General features: G+C 44.8%; 1 protein-coding gene across 3 annotated transcripts in view; it reads right to left on the bottom strand.

Moving 5' to 3' along the window:
- LOC114883962 (stimulated by retinoic acid gene 6 protein-like) overlaps positions 1-17,386 on the bottom strand; it is a 53,485-nt gene extending 36,099 nt beyond the window's left edge. For 2 of the 3 annotated variants that reach the window (XR_003790740.1, XM_029202329.1), the window contains exon 1: positions 17,292-17,386. Coding sequence is in view for 1 of the 3 variants with exons in the window: in XM_029202329.1 (XP_029058162.1) it covers positions 17,292-17,311 (20 nt within the window). In the remaining 2 variants the exon portion in view is untranslated. Of the gene's footprint in view, positions 1-626; positions 758-17,291 lie in introns of those variants that run through there. The other variant, XM_029202328.1, reaches the window with a different exon arrangement.
- Positions 17,387-23,278: the final 5,892 nt, after the last annotated feature.

The following is a 23,278-nucleotide window of genomic DNA, read 5'->3' as shown; positions in this document are numbered from 1 at the left end:
CACTCACCTGTGATGTGTCTTCCCTAAGTGGATTATCTTCTTTCATATCTCTTTCTCCAGCTTAATTATCTATACAACTGCCCTACTAACTGGATCTAACTCCTTCTTTTCTTGATGACATAGTCATGGACAGATTCAGGTTCCTTGGCACCCAAAGCTTATATTATTTGGATGTCCTTTTCAAATAAAACTGCCAAAATATCTTTTCATATTTTAAGGAAAACATATCACTATGTAAACACTTAACCAAGGTGCCTCCCACCCTCCTAGAGCCTTGGTAGGGTCCTGTGCAAGTGAGGGCCTCTGAGACTTAAGCTTCAGTAACTTCACAGGAAACCAGCCTTTGGACGTGGTTTTTCGTAGCCAGAGGTCAAGAAGCACCTGCTCACTCTGATTCACTGCTGAGCTATTGGGGCAGGACAGTGGTCACCTGGATGACAGACTGTGGACTCTGTCCTCTCCAGACCTCAGAGTCTGCAGGACAAGGCTGCTGGGGTCTCGTGTGTGAAACACATGAGAGCAGTTTCCTGGTCTCTCTTTGAAAGGGACCTGCTCCCTTCTGGGCTCCCGCCACACTTCGCTATCGCTGCTCTGACTTGCACTGCACCACCTCAGCAAACGCTCACCCTCCAGATCCTTGCTCACTCTGTGCCTCACTCCTGCAGCATCCATCTGGCCATCCCTCGGGCTTCCTTCCCGGTCAGCTCCCACTTTTCCCAGAAGTCTCAGGGAAGAGCATTCCTCTGGGAATCCATGAGCATGGCATACTTCCCTGAAAGTTTTTAAAATTCCAGTACTCCACGGTGATGTCTAAACATAGGAATAAGACAACTTAGAAGTGGTGGGAGGAGATGAGGGTGACTCATGCTGTCGGAAATGTGATAGAACTATAAAATTTAGAATTCTGTTTTCAGGAAAGTAAACTGAGCACATACATCAGTCTCCTCGTTCTACAAAAACCCTCAAAATAGCAGAAAAGTTTTTTTTTTAAGAAAGAAAAAAAATAGTCATATTTGAAAACAAGGAGGGAATCTATCAGGGACACAGAATCTACTAGAAGATGCTGAATGATGGAGAGCAGTTAGGACTAGATCAAAGAGAAAAAGCATCAGCCAGCACGGCTACGGGCTGTGACCACAGGAAAGTGCTCTACACTCATATGCAAGAGGCTGATGCAGGCGGGGGTTGCTGACAGACCACAGAATGATGAGTTGGGGTCTCACAGAGACCCAAGAGTCCTCCCACCCTGCTGACCGACCAGAGGCAATGGGGTTAACCTCTCTGGGAGTAGTGTACATGGGTCACAGAGAGAAAGGCAGTGCTCCAGATCACAGGTGGCACCTGGGAAGGACCGGGTGCTTTGGATGTAGATCAGCTGCTGAGGTACCCCATCGAGCGGTACATCCTACCTGCATCCTGCTGCGCTGAAAGCACGCCTTAGTACTAGCTGTGGTAGCAGCTGCCACCCACCCCAAACAAATATCCCAGTGGAGGCTCCAGCACAAAGACAAGCACCCAACCCAGAAACATCAAACATGAGGAAAGATTACACCACCAAAGGGAGCCGAAAATTCAGCAGATAGAGGAGCCCTAAGGAAACGAAGTTAATGCAGAACCTCTCTGAGATAAGGAGTAGAGGAAATTCTCTACAAGAATGAACCTAGGAGGAAGTAGAAGGGTGCAAAAAGCCACAGAAAGTAATTAGCAAAACTTCCCATTACTCCTGAGCACACGACTTTAAATATATACACATATATACATACATTTTTAGAAACACAAAGACTCAGAAAGACCTTCACTGAAAGAAATATTGGAGGAAATTCTCAAGTGAATCTAGGAGGAAGGGGAAGAATTTAAGAGGAATAACAAACAGAGAAATTAGGAAAATGTACTGTTAAATATCTAGGTAATTATTGTGAAATAAAATGTTTGAAATGCCAATTTGGAGTTGAAATACCGGATGATACCCCACATGGAAGAAGGGAGAGGTGGGTAGGAATAGGTGTAGATACAAAGGGAAGTGAAATGATGACCAAGTTCTTGTCATGTTTAGAAAGATGACGTAGAAACATGCTTTCTCTTTCTGGGCTTTATAAGTAAAATATAATTCTAAGTAGGTATGTTAAAAATCCACAGTTAGCTACTAGAAGGATATAAACAGAAAGTAAATCAATGTATTAAGAAGTGTATATGAAGGAATGAAAATTCAATCACTCCAGCAAACACAGGAAGAGAAAAAAATGAAATAAAGACTAGAAACACCACAAGAACAAAACTGTCCAAAGAATAGTAAGCCACCAACAAAGAAGAAATAAAAATATTCAATACATTTTTAGAACTTCAACTAGTAATAAAAGGAGAAATTAAGATGAAATGCTGTCTTATCTATTAAAGTGGGAGTTATTAACAATACCAACCAGCAGGGGTCCCCAAGCCCCAGGCATGGACCCGTGCTGGTCCACAGCCTGTTACAAACCGGGGCCGCACAGCAGGTGAGCAGCGGGTGAGCGGGCAAAGCTTCATCTGCCGCTCCACATCGCTCCCCATTGCTCGCATTACCGCCTGAACCATCCCCCGCCTCCCCCTGCCCCCACCGCCCCCACCGCGCCCTCCCGCCCCCCACCCCCCACCCCCACCCCCCCGCCACCGCCCCGCTTCCGTGGAAAAACTGTCTTCCATGAAACCGGTCCCTGGTGCCAAAAAAGGTTGGGGACCGCTGCTACCCAGCATTAGCGAAGGTTAAGACAAGTTGGTATTCATTTGCTGGTAATCAGAAGTGTAAGGAGGTATAACCATTCTGAGGATTAACTTTGCAATATACACCAAGAACCTTTAAATACAGCAACTCCATTTCTAGGAATTCTACTTCTAAAAAATATACACTACGGAAATAATCAGAGAGGTGCCTGAATTCAGGTACTAGAATGCTAAGATTCTCAACTCTTCCTGCCTCCCTCCCTCCCTCATATGTGTGTATAACATTTTAAATGTAATATATGTTCATCGTAAAACATTCAAAATACTTACAAATGTATAAAGTAGTAACTAAAAGCCCTTTCTCCTTCCATAATTATGTGTGTTTATAACCTGTAGTTTCAAGCAAAAATGGGATCGGACTAAACTTGATTTCTTCATTTAATCAATAAAGGAAATGGAATTCATTTAATAACGAAAGGCAATTTCTAATGTTAGGATATACAGACCCACAGAACTCTTTCATCAGGGTGACCCTGCCTACACAGATTCACTGCTGAGCCGGTCTTCTGCTTGGAGGGCAGAGCTGAGAGTTAAGTCTGGCAGCAGCTAGAAACAGGTGAGCTCAGGGACAGTAGAGAGTGTAGCTCTCTAAATAAGGGGTCCATAGCTATGCTTTCACTCCAGCAGTGAATAGATGAAGCAGGCACTGGAGTCAATCCAAGTTAGAAGGCCACTGAGAGCCCCTTCTTGGTCTCTGAGACTCATACTGCTTTCTAGTGGGTCCAGGGCTTGAGGGGCAGATCTGTGGAGGGGTAAACAGCTTTTGCAGGGCAGCAGCCAAACAGCACCCCCAAGTGTAGAAAATCTGATTTCCACTGATGATAGCTTGGAACTGTGTTTATGATACACTGTTAAGTGAAAAAAAAAAATTATAAAACAATATGATCCCAAGTTGTGAAGAGCGGTCATCTCTGGGTTGTAAGATTTGCATTCACTCTACTTTTTTTTAATGCTTTTCTTGAATTTCCCAAGGGTAGTACGCAGATGCATTGCTTGACAGCTACTTAGAACAGCGCTTGACACAAAAGAGACAGTAATAAACACATGTCGAGTGAATGAATGGCTTGCTTCTGTAAACAGGGAAAAGACTGGACTTTATGCCAAAGCAATAAAACACCATCTGAAGGGAAGTTGCCCAGGAATCAGCATAAAGTGAAAACATGCAAGATTTGTTCTGTGATAGGGTATAAATGACAAATCTTTCATTATTTAAAAAATATTGAAAATAAAAAGCTATGAGGGTGAAACAAGCAAGGACACACAGCTGGTGCATCTAGAGCAAGGGTCGTCTGCGTTCCCAACTCCTTTCTCCAACACCCCACGCTGATTGCCTGATGGCCTTGGTGGGGTGTCTCTGTGCTCCCGCAGTCCTGATTCCTTTGGTCCTAACATTATCACTCTATAGTCACAAGTTAGGGCTTCCCTGGTGGCGCAGTGGTTAAGAATTCACCTGCCAATGCAGGGGACACGGGTTTGAGCCCTGGTCCGGGAAGATCCCACATGCCGTGGAGCAACTAAGCCCGTGCGCCACAACTACTGAGCCTGCGCTCCAGAGCCCGCGTGCCACAACTCCTGAAACCCAGGCTCCTAGAACCCGTGCTCCGCAACAAGAGAAGCCACCGCAATGAAGAGTAGCCCCCGTTCACTGCAACCAGAGAAAGCCTGCGCACAGCAATGAAGACCCAACTCAGCCAAAAATAAATAAAATAAATTATAGTCATAAGTTAAACACATGATAATAGCTTTTATTGATTAATGTCACTTTATTGTGTGTCACTATGTCCTAGGAATCCTGCTATTTTATATTACCTTATTTAATCTTTACAAGAATCTTGTGAGGTAGATTGTATTACCTCCTTTTCATAATGAGGAACTGAAGCCAGGAGAGGTTACCTAACTTGCCCAGGGGGAGGTGAGGCTGGGAGCCAGGCACCCCTGCATGTCACCATCCTCCCAGCCCCCGCTGCTGGCTCACGTGGCCCCTTGGAGCTCCTAGCATTCGCTGACCTTCCAGGCTATGGCTGACTCATCTCTGATCCCAAGTCCAGCCGAGCACCTGGCACAGACAGGATAAGGGCATGTCTGTTAAATTCCATGGGAACTTCCCTCAGGAAGCTGAGGCCCAGAGAGGGCCAGTGGGCAGAAAACATCACGAAGCCCAGGACTACTTCAGGTCCAGCTCAAGGGGCTCAGTGAGCGGGACCCTGACCTGGCTCCCACTTCTGAATGCAGAGAAGGGTTGGGAAGGAGGGAGAGGTACGTGCAGTGTGTGTGTGTGAGTGTGTGTGTGTGTGCACGCAAACGTGCCCGCCCATGTGATGCCTCCAGTAATGCAGTAGCCTGTGTGCTGGGGTGTCTGACTCTGGGCCAGCCCTGGCCCGCCTTTATGAATCCCATCAATCCTCTAACACACAGCCTCCCCACAGTCTTATCTTGGGGTTGGAGGTAGATGTAATAGTGTGCTCAGGCTGGCTTATACCAGCTTGGGACTGTCACATTATCAGGAATTTTGCAAGCCGGTTGTTAAACAACCACCATTGGTAAAAATTAAATTATATAAATGTATAATTAAATAAGTTATTTAAAAGGAAGGTAGTAAAGCCTCAAAACCCATCACTTCCTAATTATTTTGCTATGTTTTGCTATGATTTATTCTCTAGAGGTTATTTACATCTGTTATATCTGCACCATGAAAACTCTATGTTATGGTCTGTGCCACTACCGTGCCTCTCTTCACATCTCCATGTCAGCAACATCATGTTGTTAGCTTGAAATTAGCCATGCTGGGAGAATTTATACCAGGGAAATGGGTGAACACTACAAATCAGGCTTTGATTTACTGTTCTGCAGACTGTCTAGAAAGTGACAGAGAAAATGTTAACAAGGCAGATTAAATTTAAACATATGTTTGTAGCCATTACATTGTGAATAGCAAAAGAAAAAAGAAAAAAAGAGGAAATATTCTTCTAGAATTTAAAACTCTTATCCCATTCATCCAAAAAATAGTTTCTGGCAACTGACATTGACAAATGAGTGAAGTTCTGACTTATATATACCTTGTCTCCATTGTTTCACATTTGTGTTACTCATTAATGTCAATAAAAATATCAACCAACATTCATGTCGAAAATAACCTCACGGGTCAATGGCAGGTTGGCTACAGACACAAGAATTTGGCAAAAATCAATGAAAGCATTCTTTGAGATTTAATTGGCTCTGTGCAATCGGCAAGAAAGATCACTGTATATTTTATTATTTGTAAATTTTGGGTGATGATCTATTCCAACAGTACAATTTATATTAAACTTATGTACGTATATGCATACTTTTTTCAGGGAGCCAGTTTCTACACATTTCCTGGCACACCACTGGGCAGATGGGACACTGGTTCTGGGAGTGGTCAGGAATAATGAGGATGGCTGAGTTTGGAGACCTATGTCAATATAAACTATGCTTTAGGAGAAAGACAAGTTTAGTAGAGAGAACACAGGAGCGGGCCAGTGCCCCACCCTACCCTCTTCTCCCAAAGCTCTGCAAAATGAGGGGGTTGGACCAGATCAGTGTTTTTAAGTTTTTTGACTACAAGTCAAATATACATTATAGCCATGACCCAGTTCGGACACATGTGTGCAAAACAAATGTTCATAAAACAATACCATTAATATGATCTCTGGTAACTTCAATTCAATTCTATTCATTTTGTTCTTTTCCATCCCATTTTGTAAAATGCTGGCCGTAAACACGAAATTAGTTTTACAACCCGCTAATGGGTGTCAACCAGCTGTTTGGAAAAAAAAGACTTGACTATGAGGTGACTGCTAGGGTAGGGGCTGTGCACCCCTGAAGGCCTCTGACTCCTGACACCTTCAGCAAGTATTGGTCTTTGCACTGCAGGGTTCCCGAATACCAGGCCTTGTTCTGACGGATAGACAGCAGCTAAGGTCATTTGCAAACTCTTTAGCTCAGGCCCTATCACTTGTCTGGAACTGTTGCACCAGCCTCTTTGTTCATCCCCCTGAGGCCGGAGTCACCTGGAAAGGACACTCCACCCTCCCCCAGACTTAGCCTGCGGTGCTCTCTGGTGCTCATCACTTCTGCTTCCTGCTACAGGTGCATTTTTCATGCTTAATCTCTCACTTTCAGACTGGGCTTTTCATAAGCAAGAAACGTGCTTCATTCCACTTTGAACTCCTACCATCCCCCACCCCACCCCATCCCCAGCTTCTGACTAGGGACAAGGTACATAACAAATCCAAGCAAGTGCTGAATGAATGAGTGAAGAGGGGAGAAGGAAGGGGAGGAAGGTGGGCGGGAGAGAGGGAAACATCTGTGTACTCTGCGTGCTGGGCAAGCACACGGCTGAGCTGCACCCTGTCCACGCCCGTGATGTGAGACACTCCAGTCCACCCTTGGCCACGGACTCACAGACTCCTGCCTGGTCACTCAAAGGCTCTGGAACCCAAGGCCATGGGTGGTTTGAATGCCCCAAGGACCTGCCTCCAGCCCCCCACACACGGGCAGTTACGAAGCCTCATCTGGGCACCTCCAGTGGTGGGAATCCTCCAAGTGGCCCCTTCCATCTCACCGAGTAAGGGGGCCCAGAGGGAAAAGTGCTGGACCTGGGAGTGAGCCCCACTCCAGCAATCATTAGCTGTGTGCCCGTAGAGGGGCCCTGCCCCTCTCTGGGCCTTACTCTTCTCATCCTGAAAATGGATCTAATACTCCCTTACAGGCTGCCGTGAGGATTAGATACAATGAGAGTCCAGTGCTCAGTTAGTATTGAACTTTCCCATCCATTCCCTGCTTTTGGACCAAAGAAAAGGATTTTCTTTCATTGGGTTGAAAGGGGACTCTCACTGGCTGTTTCTACCTCCTCAGATGCCAGACCCCATCTGCTCCTCTGTCCCTGGAGCATCTGGGGTCAGCCGTCGCCAGACTGAGCGCCTCCCCAGCCCCAATCCAGTGCATGTCATGGGCAGCTGGCCTGGCATCCCTGGCCTCCTGCTAGGTGAGGGGGTATCCGGGACTCCCCTGCCCTGGGCCCCTGACCACACAGTGGACTGAAGTCCTTCACCTGGTTAACCAGTAGCCAGAGCGCTGCACATACCTGGCCCTGTGACCAGTGTCCTGCTCCACACTGCAGGCAGGGGGGCCCAGAGCACCCTTGCCCAGATTGGCCCTGCTGTCCTCCAGAGCCACCAGCTTCCTCTGAGGCTCTCACATGAAGGTGACTGGCCAGGAAAAACCATTTCGAGGCCACCCAGCTCTGCTGCTAAGTGCTGTGGCTCCTTAGGCTCAGGGGGGCCCGTGGTCTCAGTTTGGTCACTTGCAAATTGAGAAGGTTGGACTGCTTGGGACTCAGCCCACAGTCACAGCAGCCAGCCCACTGTATGGAAAAGTCTTTTCATGCGTCTGTGTCCCCCACTGGATGGGGAGATACTAGGGGGCAGGGACCTTCCTCATTCTTCTCATGTGCACAGCTCCTGGCCCAACATGTGGCAACAGCAGGTGCCCACTAACGTTTCCTAAATGGATGGATGGAAAGCTAATGTTTCTCAAGGGCCTACTGTGCACCAAGCTATACCTTAAGGGTTATGCTTTTATTAACTAATTTCAGCTTCACAACAGGCCTGTGAGAGGTACTATCATCACCCCATTTCACAGATGAGAAAACTGAGGCTCCAGAAGATGAGGAAACTCATCCAAGCTCACCCAGCCAGTGAACAGTGGAGCCAGGACTTGAACCCTGGCAACGTAGATGACCATGTAAGTAACTGATAGCTGTCATCCTCCATGACTCTTCAGTGAATTTTTCTGTTCCTACGGCCAGGGCAGTGTGAGTTCTTTCGGCACAAAGACATGAGAATTGCAGGGGCTTGTGAAGATTTGCGAGTGGATGTGTGTGCAGGTCATTGGTGTACGCACAGCTTTAAGAATGGTGTGGGGGAAAGCAAACTCCCTCTCAAGATGAATCCATGAGGAAATGACAGGCTGTCTGAGGAGGGGGAGTGGGCAGGGGTGTCCAGGGGACTGCCCACGTGTTGACAATTGTTGGAGCTGGGTGATGGGAATAGGGCGTTCTTTATATTATTCTCTCTTCTCTTGTATAAATATGTACACATCCATAATAAAAAGTTTAAATTTTTAAAATAAAGTCCACGACTATCACAAAACCCACACAGGCTGCCACCTTGCTGACGGTCCCTTCTGTTTTCCTCCCAGCTCCTCCATCCCCCTAGGCTTGCCTCTGACAGCCTTCTCAGAAAGTTCCATGTGTCTTTCTGTGCTTCTCTCTCTTATTGCCTATTGGTTTGTCCCTGTCTGTCACTTTCAGTGACTCTCTGAGAATCAGGGGAAGTTCCATAATGAAACACACATTGATACCCTTTTTTGATTCTATTTTTTCCCCAGGGCCTCTGTCTTCTCTGTGTGTCCAAATCTGTTTTCTGCTTCTTTGCCTTGACTACTCCCATCCATTTGGACCTTGCTTTACAGGTAGGAATTCTCGGCTCTGGTTGGTAACCTCCACCAGACAGTGTGTATAGGTGGGTTTTCATGCCCATGTGGGTCCTCAGATCTGCCCAGAGGAAAAGCCTGGGATTTGGAGTCAGAGACCTTGCGACCTGGGGTGAATCATTTCTCCTCCTGAAGCCTTGGTTGCTTCATCTGTAGAATGGGTGTGATCTACTTCCCTAGATCATTAGAGAATGGGTATGAATGGTGCTTTGTTAACTGGGAAGCACCATGCTTGCTGGTTCTCAGGCCTGCTTCCACCTTCCCTACAACTCCCTCCCACAGACGCTATTCCACGAGGTGGGAGTGGAGGATTCCAAGCAGCAGCTTGGCCCCCAGCAGACCCTGGGGCCCCTCCCGGGGGAGGGGGGGGCGGACACTGGCGTCACCGAGAGACACAGGAGCCACAGTACCAAAGAGCTGGACACCCTGGCTGGGTGCCTTGGCTCCACCACCACCTGGTTAACTGACTCAGAGAGACAGAATCAGCTCAGTCAAGTTGGGAACAGAGCTCTCCCCCAGGGCAGAGGGGCTGCGAGATCTTCCCCTGTTCTGAGCAGGGCACTGCGGGAAATAACAGTGCTTTACAGTTTATAAAGCACTCTCATCCCAAGGTCTCACTGGATCATCAGAGAGCACAGGTCAGAGGGAGCCTGGCACTTGTCCACAGTGGGACTCAAATACAAGTGCTAATTTTTTTTTTTTTTTTTGCACCGCTCGGCATGTGGGATCTCAGTTCCCGGACCAGGGATCCAACCCGCACCCCCTGCATTGGAAGGGTGGAGTCTTAATCACTGGACCGCCAGGGAAGTCCCCACGGGTGCTAATTTTAAGATGAGATATTGATTGACCTTTTGTGTCTGGCCTGTCTTTATTCCATCGTCTCCCAGGGCCTCTCTGTTTTCTCTTCTGTGTGTCCAGATCTCTGTTTATTTTCCTTTGCCTTGACCTTGCCCATTCATTTTGAGCTTACTGTACTGAGAGGAATGGTCTGCACCTGGTAGGTACCCTCCTTTCGGAGGGAGTGTATGGGAATGTTTTCAAGCCTATCTGACAACTTCAGACAGAGTTACCATGCAAAAAATTGGTGATTGAAGAAGACAAAAGCTCATGTTCTGCTCCCTACCATTCTTAACTGTCCAGCAAAGCAACATTCATTTTCATTTATTTTCACTTAGTAAAATAATAATAGCTATCGTTCATTGAAGGTTTATCACATGCTGGACATTGGGCTATGTATGGTCTTTACAGTTATTATCTCAGTCTTTTTATAACCTATGCAGCATGGACTATTATTCCAACTTCAAGGATAAAGCTTTAGCGAGGTGAAGTAAACGCAGATCTTCTCAATTACAAAGCCCTTTTACCTCTACTTTCAGAAGATCCTACCAAACTAAGAGAGGAGTTGGAAAGATCAGTGACCATTCACAACCCCACTCACAGAGACCTAGATTGGCTGTTAAGGGGTATTCTTCCCACGCATGATTATACCGTAGTTAGCAGACAAGCCAGGCGGGCCCCTGGGAAAAAAAAACCTCACAGAGGAATCAGACAGCCAGAATCTCTCCCAGGCCCTCCTGCAAATGACTTGGAAATGGTTCAATAGAGGCTGATATTCAGAGGCTGACAGAGCAATTGTAGAGGCTTTCCCCCCTAAGGTGAATTGGTCCAAGGTTGAATATGCACTCAGAAATAAGGCCTTTGTTTAAAACACCTTAGACAGGCTTTTTCAGTCTATTAAACCCTGAAGCTCTCTAATGTAGAAATCTTTTGATCTCCATCTCAGTAGGAAATCACCCTTATACAAAGCAGCAAGTTTAGTTGGATGGGTGGGTCAGTCTCTTGATATTCAGGTTACAACCCAATTCTCTGAAATAGAAAACAATTGTCTTTGTCTTGCAAATCTCTACAAAACCAGAAATGTGGCTCTAGAAACAATTCAAAGTCTACCTAGCCTTATCAATCCCCAAATCTCCCCTTTTCATCTTAAAATGCTTGTAGATATTGGGATTTCAGAAACAGAGTTGTACTGCACTTAAGAAAAAGGACAATTTTAAATAGTAATTACTCTAGACCTCTAATAATAGGCAAATATACCCCAAAACTCCTTGGAGAAAACTTGAGTACTTTCTCTGTGCCTTCTTGATGTAGATTTTCTACATTCATCTTCTCTGGGACCTAAGAACCATTCTTTGAAAAGCAAACTTCAGGGAGAAGTTTCTCTTCAGAAGCAAAAGAGAAGGAACTATGTGGAAATCAGACTAATGAAAAACCTTAAATGTCCTCCCACAAATCTTAGTAAAAAGCTTTAGCCATCTGAGCAGGTGACAACTGCCAAAACAAAGTTTGAATCCAACTGTTCTTTTATAAGCTAGTGAGTTTTGTATTATTGTATGTGTCTCATGGCTAAAATTTTAGAACAATAGTTATAAGGTCTTGTTTGCATCTGTCTGTATGTTTATGTATGTTTATACATGTATGTTGTAGAGATGTGATATCTCTCTACCTCCACATGGTAGTGTCGAAATTAATGTATAAATAGCTCTATTTACGTGGGTTGAAGGACACGTGTTTGTAAGGATTGGGTATTCTAAAACTCTCATAAGTACATAGATAACGTTATCTCTGTTGCAAAACTGGTCAGCAAGGAAAATAGCTTGGGATGATGGCTGACTTTGTCTAATGTCTCATTAGGTTTTTGTGAATAGTCTAAACATAATTGTTGGGAAGAAGTGATGTAGATAGATGTAAGTGGGATAAGAGTTTTCAGGTGAACTTTTCAGTAATAAATATGTGTATGGTATTCTAATTAAAAATAGCTACCAAGGGCTTCCCTGGTGGCGCAGTGGTTGGGAGTCCACCTGCCAGTGTGGGGGACACAGGTTCATGCCCCGGTCTGGGAGGATCCCACGTGCCGTGGGGCAGCTGGGCCCGTGGGCCATGGCCGCTGAGCCTGCGCATCCGGAGCCTGTGCTCCGCGGTGGGAGAGGCCACAGCAGTGAGAGGCCCGCGTACTGCAAAAAAAAAAAAAAAAAAATAGCTACCAAAATCTTTTTGGTAACTTGAAACCTTAAAGTTTTGCTAAGCTAAGTTAAATAATGGAATCTCATTGAATATCTAGATCATTTCCAAATAAGATGAAACAGTGAAACATTAATTACTGAACACAGGTTTACTAACTCTTCTTATTACAGAGAAACTAAAGATATTTTGGTTTATTAGTAAATGTGTTTTGTGCCACATTGAAAGATTGTACTATGAAAAAGTGTATGCTTCAAAATTATGAAATGTATTCATAAATTTGCCAGTCTACAGAATTCTGGTGTAACAGTTCACAACTGCTCACTTCTTAGTTTTCACTAGAAGTTAAGGTTGCTAAGGGTTAAGAATTCTAATTAATATATGTAATTAAAGCTACAAGAAATAATATGGGAAACAACTCTGTATGCAAGAAAAGTAAGATATATTTTTACCTAAGAAAAGATATGATGTATGGAGATGCATTTCTGTTGAAGGAAATTAAAGTGATTTTGTCCTAAAGTAAAGCTGGTTATTTCAGAATGGGAAGGTGGAAAATAAAGGATAAACTAAATGTATATAGAAAGTTGAAGGGGGAGAGAAAGAGAATTTTACGTTGTATAATCAAGCTGGCTGAAATTGAATTGTTATTATAAGGGTATTTAAAATAAGCCTTAATATCAATAGTGTACTTATATAAAATTGGAACTTGATTTTCTTTCATCTGTTAAAAGGACAAAGTTCTACTGGACTATTGGTCTTCTCCTGATAAGAAGTTGTGAAAGGTTTTTCTTTACCTCTTAAGTAATCTGCCTAGAAAGCAAAGATTTGGTGTTTTATCAAAATAATTTCCTGTGCTTCATGTTGTCTTAATCAGGTCTTTGATTATTTAAGAGAACTGAATCATCTCAGTATTAAAAGAGATAAGTTTTGCTCACAACTGTGTAACAATCTCTATTTGCCTTTAAAATCTTTAATTGTCACTTTGGTTAAATAGACAACTATGTATTGTTTCATAGTGTGATTCTTAGTTAGTCAAGTGTCCAAGCTTTTTGATATTTTTGACAAACTTTGCCAAATCAAACTCTAACTAAAGTCTTTTTGACATGGAAGTAATTTGGGGATTTTCCAGAGGGCCCCTGGAACATCCCAAAAGATTTCTTCTCCTTAAAGACAGAGAGATAGAGGCTTATGGATATGTTAAATTATATGGGAAGCACTGTCAAATAAGACATAATACTAAGCCTTCTTTAAGCTGTATTTGTATAGGTATATAAGCATTCCAGAAATTGTATGAAATTCCTAAAATTCTGATATGTCTGGTGTAATGTTAATCAGTCATTAATTCTAGTAATTACCTTAATAATAACTAGAACGGTGTCTGTTACAGAGGTAACCAAATTTCTTTGTCAATCGCATTGTAATGAGCTCTAATCGGATCTTCAACCATGGCCACTTTTAAGTCTTTGCCATTTACAGAAGTTACTGTTTTGCTCTGATGCTTTTGCAGAAGTGTTTGCAAGTGTGCTTCATCTTCAAGGAGATTCACGGAAAGGACTCTGGCAAGCACAGATTTCTGATAACTTAAAGATCATGAAACTGAACTGAGTAAGAATCTCCAGAGCTGATGAAAAACCTGGATTTAAGCAGAACAAGAATTAAGAACAGACTGAACGAACTGATCATGATGATTATAATTTTATGACTTTTTATCTGAAACATTGTTGGTTCCTTAATGTTTTGTTTTTCCAGATTACGTTCTTTAATATTAAGGAAACTTTTTCTCTTAAGCTACCTATGACTTAGAGCAATTTGATAAAGTGTACCTTTGTGAATAAGGATGAAACAATTACTTTTTCTCCCTACCTGATCCCTTCAGAATTTGGAAGCTTAGTGAATGTTCTTTATGAAAAAATATTTATTTGCGTAAGTTAATGAGAATCTATTCTTCTTGTAACAGGGCACAACTGGAAACATTTGTTATATTATCAAAGCTTTGGTTGGAATGTCAGATTTGAGAAGATTCATAGAATCAGATATGACAAGACAGTTTTAAATAATTAAGGCTGAGTTTATAGAGTCAATAAGTCCCCTTGGAAAAACAGCCTGGTACCTTGCTTTCAGGGTTCCTGACAGTCTTACCAGGTTAGTAAGGAAAGTCCCTTCCTGGAAGGTACAGGATACTTGGGGGACCTCAAGAAGAGAGGAATCAACTCAAATCTATAAGCATTAAGGCAAAGTCTGATGGAAAGTCTTTGGCTTGGCTTCCTGACCTCTAGATGCTTTTTTTTTTTTTTTCCTCTAGATGCTTTTAAAAGTTCAATCTGGGGCCTCCCTGGTGGCACAGTGGTTGAGAGTCCGCCTGCCGATGCAGGGGACACGGGTTCGTGCCCCGGTCCGGGAAGATCCCACATGCCGCGGAGTGGCTGGGCCCGTGAGCCATGGCCGCTAGGCCTGCGCATCCGGAGCCTGTGCTCCGCAATGGGAGAGGCCACAACAGTGAGAGGCCCGCGTACCACAAAAACAAACAAACAAACAAAAAAAAAAGTTCAATCTGATATTCCTTATGAAAAGCCAGCAAAGAATATTTAAAAGACCCTACATGGTCAATTGCTATTCTTGCTGCGCTTGCACAAATAATCGGGACAAGTTTATTGAAACTAGACCTATTTTGTGAACAAATTAGTCTTCATTTGGCTATCTTTGATAGAAATAAGGGTGATTTTAGAAAAATTATGTTTCAGTAGAAACTATAATACACACTTGTAGATAAGATTCTAGTTCTGTTAATTGTCTCTGAGGTTTTGTTCTCTACCCGTAAACTGGACTGGATCCTGAATTCTAGTTTCCTCAAATATCCGGCTACAAATCTCCAAACTAATGTTTCCAATTTTCTCCCACCTTTTTGACTTGGAATCACTAAAAACAAAAGCTGCCCTTTTCCCTGAAACCCTGCAAACTGAATGTGAATGGCTTGATATACACTTCAGAGAAATCACCATAACAGCTCATATTTAGACATCGCTTGTGCCTGTTGCTTTGTGGGCCACTCAGAAAGTGTAACTGAACACCTGATGACATCATCAGAGACACTCAAACTGCAAAAGATGGTTCAACCCTAACATAGAGAAAATCTTCTTGACTGGCTGCCTCCTGGGCTCAGAAAGTGGTTTAGAGTCTTCTCCAACCATTAAGCTTTGGTTTTCTTCCGTTTCCATAGAAATGCCTCTTAATAAATACCTGACCACTGGCACTATCTAGGCCTAACTCTGGGAGCACACCTGCAAGACCACCTCCTGAAATGAGACACAACAGTTTAACTAAGCTGACCTATTCTCACTACTGAGACAGGTTCAATGAGATATGGAGCAATTTGTCAACTCAGCTTCTGGACTGTGAAACTTGTTTGAAGTTTCAAAGGTGGGATGAAGAGGGGAAGAATTTGTCACCCCAAGATATGCCTCTTCAGCATAAGGATTATTTTAACATGGTTAATTTTAAGAAACTGCAGACATAGGGGAAGCTCTAAAAATGGAGCTTTTGTAGGAGACATTTACATGTATGGGGGAAATCTCTTGTTTGTAAGGGTGTCTTCCTCACTGTACCAGGAATGGTAGATAAGGTAGACAAGGTAAGATGACCTTATCTCTAGAAACTCTTATCAATGTAGAAAACAATTGTTTAAATCTGCATAATGACCTTACCCTTGTTTACTGTGCTTTTCCTGATAACCTCCTATAACTAACTCCTCAACCCCAACATTTTCTTTTGCCTTTAGCTGAAGATGGTATTTAGGGTGACAGCTTCAGCCATTTGGGGGAGTTACTCTATTTTCCTGGGTATCTCCCTTGTATACAGGAGGCATACATATTATTAAATTTGTTTGTTTTTCTCCTGTTAATCTTTTTATTACAGGGGTGTCTCAGTCAAGAACCTAGAAGGGTTCTTTCCCTAGAAGGGAAAATTATTTTTCCCTCCCCACAGTAACATCCTTTGACAATCTAAACAGAGAACACTATGACACCAGAAAGTGATGGCTCTAATTTTTGTTCTATTTTTGAGCAGCTTTTTTAGTTCTGGGATCATTTAAAATGAGGTGTTTAAGTTTATATGTTTGAGTGAGAATGCTTCTAGGTGGGACTGTACAGCTCTCAAAGTCCTTTCACACTCTTTTCTCAGATGATCTTCACAAAGCTGTGGGTTAGGTAGGACAGGGGTTATTACACCTGATTAATAGATGAGGAAACCAAGGCTTTAAGATCTGCTAGAAACTACAGAGCCAGGACTCAAGCCCAGGTCTGCTAACACCATATCTGCGCTCTTCCCTCTCCACTCTGTGGCTCTAAACTGAAGATGAACAGAAATCTATCCACCGACCCATCGTGCCAGCTGCCTACAAATTAGGTAAACCATGCCCTCCTCCCGGTTCCATGAATCACCATAGCAAAGAAGACAGTTGCCAGGTTTCGCAAAAAACTAAAAATAGAACTACCATGTGACCCAGCAATTCCACTCCTGGGTATATATCAGAAAATAACAAAAACACTTATTTGAAAAGATACATGCACCCTAATGTTCATAGCAGCACTATTCATAATAGCTAAGATACAGAAGCAACCTAAGTGTCCGTCAACAGATGAATGGATAAAGAAGATGTGGAACATATATGTACAATAGAATACTATTCAGCCATAAAAAGAACAAAATTTTGCCATTTGCAACAACATGGATGGATTTGGAGGGTATTCATTTAAAAACTGTGAATCATTGTACACCTGTAACTAGTACTGTACCTCAACTATACATCAATTAAAATTTTTTTAATGAAAAAAAAGGGGGAACTCCCTGGCGGTACAGTGGTTAGGACTCGGTGCGCTCACTGGCAGGGGCCCAGGTTCAATCCCTGGTCAGGGCATGTGGCCAAAAAAAAGAGAAGAATACAGTTGCCAGGAACATACAGTTGTCCAGCATGACTTGTCTCAAGCCTGACCCTGATAACTCACCTTGCGTTTGAGGAAAGCATCTTGGTAGAAAAGCACTGCCTGCAGCTCTGGTGAGCAATCTGCTTCTCTGGACTGTTCTTTGGGCTTCTCTTGCCTCTTGGTGATGACTGCTTCTGATATTCTGATGTTCTGCCCAGAACCCAAAAATAAAACCTCAGCGAAAGGCAAACATCCAGTCAAATATTTACCAGAGAAATGACAGCAAGTGGGTGGCCTCCTTCCTTGTTTGGGAACACTACTGGCTATTCTTCTGCTCTACCGCCCTTCCCATGCTTTCTCATGCAAAAGCAGGAACTGCCCTCCTAGTTCCTCTCTCCAAGACTCTTGCTGCCTCTCACTGGCTGTGGGCACTGGCACCTTGGGCTACTGGAGCTTTGCCCAGGAGTTGAGGCCTCTTCGGCTAGCTGTAAGAATTATTACAGGCAATAAAGTAGGACTCTGCCTCAAGGCAATAAACTAGGAAACTAGCACCACTAGCTTCAAGATTCTCCTTGGAAAAAAGACAATTTGCTGGGAGAAGTGGCTGGAGACAAGTTCAAAACTGAACCCCACCCATGTGGCAGAACCGGGGCTAGCTGTCCACAAGGAATTCCTGCTCCCTTGCCATAAAGTGAAGCTGTTGCTGGCAAGGACCTGCCCAGCCAGGGGGCATACTCCCCAGCCCACCCAGGAGTCTAGGAATAAACACAGGATCAAGGCTACCAATGGGATGTGAGCAGAAGTGATGTGTGGTACTTCTGGGCTAAGACAGTTAAGAAGCAAGTGTGTTTTTTCTACCCTCTCCTTCCCGCACCTGCTGGTTTAGGACTCAAAGGCCCTAAAGGAATGGGATGGGAAGGAGCCTGAGTCCCTGAATCACCATGTAGAGGAAGCTGTCCTCTACACCAACTGTCCATAAGCAAGAAATAAAGGTCTGTTGTAATAAGCCAGTGAAGTGCCAGCTTATTTGTTACAGCAGCTGGTGTTGCCCTAGCTAACACAGCACAGAATGTGGAGGACTTGTGAGCATCATATGGTCCAAGTTCTTGATTTTAAGGATGAGAAGACGGAGGCTTAAGGAAGGGAAGTACACTAAGAGGACTAGCCTGAGAAAGCCTGCCACGTCCACAGAGCTGTGCCAAGGGTGTGAGCATCCATGCTGGTGCCATGCAATTCTGTGCCCCAGAGCGCTGCTCATTGGACCAAAGCTGAGTGCCTGACCCAAGGGCAGCCAGTCATAAACCGTATCAATCTGCCATCCGTGATGGACATTCTGTCCAACAGGTCATCTCTTTCAGGAGTCTGACCTTGAGACACAGAACAAGAACTAAACACTCATCAGTGGGACCGAGAACCAAATAACACCCAGAGAGATGCAGGAAGCTAAGGAACGGTCAAGTCCTGACCGGGGCAGAGCAGGACTCTTGCTGCTGAGAAGTGTGTTAAGATTTCCCAGTTACTAGAATGGCCCATGGATTCTAAACGGCCACCCTGCTCCCAAATGATCATCCCGAGCCAAATGGGAACTAGACCCCAGGTGCTCTCGTCTGTTGATTCACCGCATCCGTCAGCTGCCAGGCCAGTTAGTGGCAACATCACGCTCCTATTACCCATGAGTTGTCTGTGGCTCCTCCCCTTCTCTCGCCTCATTCGTTCTGCCTCCTGGTGGCTCTTATCCATCCCTTGGATGTCAGAGGGCTCATTCCTCTTTTCCCTTCTGCCAGTCTGGAGGTGGTGTTCAGAATGGTGGAGCCACAACATGGAAAGAGCCTGGGTCCCTGAATCAACACTTGAGGAGACTAGGAATAGCCATTTGAGAGTTTACACAAATAAGGAATAATCTTCTATTATGTAAGAGCCATTATATGCTTTGGAGTTTGTTTGTTAGAGCAGCTGGTCCTTATCCGAATCAATACAACTTCCTTTCCATTCACACTGCTACTGCCGCAGTTGCAGCCCTCACCACCTCCTGCCTGGACCAACACAAATGCTCTCTAACAGGCCTGCAGCCCCCAGTCTCCATGCTTAGTGCAGACTAAGATGCTTACGCATCTCCCTAAAGCACAGCTCAGACTTGCCAAATGTCCTCCATGGTCTGCTCTCCCAACCCTGGCTTTCCAAACCCTCCAAGAAGTTGCTTCAACCCTCTTTTCCAGCCTCATCTCCACTGGTTTCCATCTATATTTTTTTCAAAGTTGCTTATCCATCCCTAAACATGGCCTTTCATGTTACTCTGGCTCTTTAGGGAACAAGGAACAGAGATCCACTGGAGTTGCCTGGAGTTAAAGGGGTTTCCAATTCCTCCCCTGCAAGGGCTGGGGCCCAACCAGGGAAGGTGTTGGAGACTGAAGCCACTCTTGGGAAAGGTTCCTCCCCTCTGTGGCCAAGTGGTCTTTCTCTTGTCTCTCTCCTTTTTTGGCCTTTTTCTTCAATCTTTCCTCTCTCTGACTCAGCCCCTTTGCTTCCTTAGGGTTTCTGCTCTCTTGGGGTTTTAACTCACCACCATCCTGACTTTAGTTCATAGTATCCTTTCAACCTCTACCCCCAAAGTCCACTGGCTCCTTCCCAGGGTTCCCCAGTTCTAACTGCTAAGAGAAAAGATCTGCCCCAGTTCTTCTTTTTCCCAGGCGGTCACAGCCAGTCTATGCCTTCCTGTCTCTGGCTCAGTCCTACACCCCTCGTATAAGTTTGCTAGGACCCCCATAACAAAATACCATGTACTGGGTGGTTTAAACCAGAACTTTATTTTCTCACAGTTCCAGAAGATGGAAGTCCAAAATCAAGGTGTCTGCAAGTGTGGTTTCTCCTGAGGCCTCTCCTTGGCTTACAGACGGCTGCCCTCTCGCTGTGTCCTCACGTGGTCTTTCCTCTGTGCACCTGCACCCTAGCATCTCTATGTCCTAATCTCTTCTTATAAGGACACCAGTCAGATTGCATCAGGCTGCCCCAATGGCCTTGTTGTAACTTAATTACCTCTTAAAGGCCCCGTCTCCCAATAAAGTCACATTCTAAGCCACTGGAGGTTAGGGCTTCAACATATGAATTTGGGAGGGGACACAATTCCGTCCCTAACACCCCGGGTCTAATCAGCTCTGATGGAGTGGGAGGGGGTCCTGGAGGCAGTGAATAGGCAGCATAACCGACAATTCAGGCCATGTGTGTTTGCTCACCTTGATCCCTTTACTCCTGCCTAGAACGGTGCCTCCCACCTGCTTATCACCATGGTTTTTCATTCATTAAGTCCCACCTCAAGCATAATATCCTGATCGCCATGGTGTAATCTTACTTCTCTTGGCTTGGCCTACATCTCTTTTATGGCACATATTGAGGCCTTCTTTATTCGTCCATTTAGCACATATTTGTGGAGAAGCAGCCTGGGGCAGTGGTACAGAGTGTGGACTTTGGGGCCAACTCCACCACTTACCAGCTGTAATTTTGGCCACGTTATGTTGTTAACCCCTCTGATCCTCGGTTTTATCTGAGACAAGCTACACCTACTTCATGACAGATGAGGTTGAAATGAACTAATATAAAATGCTCAGGAGGGTGCCTGACACACAGCAAGCCCTCAACGAGCATGAGCAATTAGAGGGCGCCTGCTCTCCACCGAGTGCCAACTGGAAAGTTGAGCAGACGGTCACATCCCAGTTAATTGTGCCCAGGTCCCAGTCCCCCTATTAGATCACGGTAGCTTGGAAGCCAGGACTAGGCCTGATTCGCCATGACGCCTGGGAGACAGGGGAGGCCCCACAAATGCTTGTTTTCAAAATTGAAAATGATGAAAGAAAAACGAAAAAGACAGAGAAATATGAGGATCAGTACAACATAACTCTCTTACTGGACACCTGCAAACAAAGAAACATGGTCAATGTGTTTCCTCTGAAACCAGGCCCTCTCCTTCCCAGAAGAAGCAGTTCTCGGTACACCCATGCCGCATCATTCAGAGAAAAGACGTGTAAAGCTCTCCTCCTTCAGGCACATGGAGATGCCACCTCTTCTGTGACTGCTCATCTGCCAGGTGCTTCCTGGCTCCACTGCCCAGGCTTCAAATGGATATTTTAAATTCTTGGATTCTCCTGGTTACTTCCGTCACAATTCTACAATTGCTCTCTTCACACCATTAAGGATGAGTCACTATTGAATTGCCACTGACTGCCCAGGGGAGTTAGGAAGATGGCCATGTTAAAGTGGGAGAAAAGCCAAGACTCTTGTTGTAAAATGCTTCAGTTCAGCACAGTTTCATTCACAGTAATAAGGAACCATTTCTAAGTGGCTACCATGTTCCAGACATGGCCTCTTTGAACCTGGAGACAACCCTGTGTAATCCATTTCAATTTCCCCCTCATGCTTTCTCATTTTAGTGTCGAGTCTAAATGCAGAACTTGACATGTGTCTGTAGGACAGTTCAACATTTGATTTCTCTCTGCCATTCTAACCTCTGCAAGCCTTTTTGAATACCGCTTCTTCTATCCAATGTACATTAATTCCTTTTTGAACTACTCGGGCATTTGAACACTTTCGCTGAGTTCATCCAGGTTATTGATAAAAACATTTAATAGAACAGAGCCCTAAGCACTCCCCTAGAGACCTCTTTCCGGGAGCCATGTAATGGTGCTGCAGTTGGCAGAACGTGAGGAAAGAGATGACTACACGAGAACCCAGGTTAGGAAGACTTACTCTATTTAAGCCCTGTGTTTATCAGGGTCCAGGGTTCTGGAGACATGACACAAGGAAATTCAGCAGTGCATCACAAAGGCCATGCTTGTTTCCCGAGTGTTGGGAGCTTATCACATGACAGCCTCTATTTATTCTATAGACATATGGCTTAATTATTTAATTTAGAAAAAAAGAACCAAAATATCTGGAAGATCTAGGGCAGGGCAATTTCTTCCCTAAGTAATATCAATGGGTATGACCCTTGACTAGGGACAATATTTCTCACTTTGAAAAAGAATGAAGCTATCCTATATTCCCATCCTGTCCCTCCTCTGTCACAAACAGGCCTGGCTCCCTCTGCTGGCAGAAGAAAGACAAATGCAAGACAAACTCCTTCTCTGGGAGAACGTTCAGTGGCCTTTGTGACCTGGCCCCAATTTATCTTCCCAGACTAGACTCAGCTCTGGAGAAGTCCACAAGACATCTGACTGACCTCTCAGGTGCCACCCACCTCCCCTTCCCTGACCTCACCCATTCATTCAGGTCACAAAATTTACAAAGTACCTGTGTACTGAGAAGTATGGTAGTCCCTGAGGGTAGATGCCCTGGAGACACCCACCGTCTTCCCAGGTCAGCCAAGACCCTGGCTTAAGTACAGTGTCCTCCCTGGGGAGGGTTTCAGTGCTTTGCAATTCTTCACAGGCGGAGTGCAGAGAACGAGGGAAGCGATTACTGCAGCAACAGGCAGGCTGGACAAACTGCTGGGATGGGGCTGCCCGGGGACAGGGAGGCGCAGCAGATCAGATTCTGCAAAGGCCATTTCTGGCACTGGGAGGGGGACCCATTTTAACTGGAGGCCAACCATGCACAAGAAAAGGGGCCCTGGCCTGGGACACCCACCTGAAGGACTCTGATTTTGAGCGAGTCCCTTCCTACCCTGGGCTGCAGTCTCCCTCTCTGTAAAGTGAGGATGTCAGAGGTGGTCTCTAAAGACCCTTGCTCCCTACCTGACCCAGCTCAGATGTCACCTCTGTGAAGCCTACCCACATCTTCTCACCGACCCCACTGCTTCAGGTAGACTCACACCTCTGAGCATTCGGTGATTGTCTGTATGCATTTTTGTCCTCCCCTCAAACAAAGGGCACCTTATCCCAGCACTTTGGCTCATCTGAATTATTAAGAAATACTACAGTATATTGAACTAAGGAATGAGGAAGTCATATCTAGATCTGTAATCCCTGTATCGTCCACAAGGTGGCAGTCTGCACAGGTGGCTGCTATACCTACCTTGCATTTTGGTGGAAGCCCTGGGAAAAGATGCTGAAGGGAAGAACGGAGAAGTAGGAAGGACT

The sequence above is a fragment of the Monodon monoceros genome, unplaced genomic scaffold (assembly GCF_005190385.1).
Source record: "Monodon monoceros isolate NGI ecotype Baffin Bay Population unplaced genomic scaffold, NGI_Narwhal_1 Super_Scaffold_5, whole genome shotgun sequence".
NCBI lineage: Eukaryota > Metazoa > Chordata > Mammalia > Artiodactyla > Monodontidae > Monodon > Monodon monoceros.
Note: the sequence above shows the minus strand (reverse complement) of the source record. Positions and strands in the feature narration are given on the sequence as shown.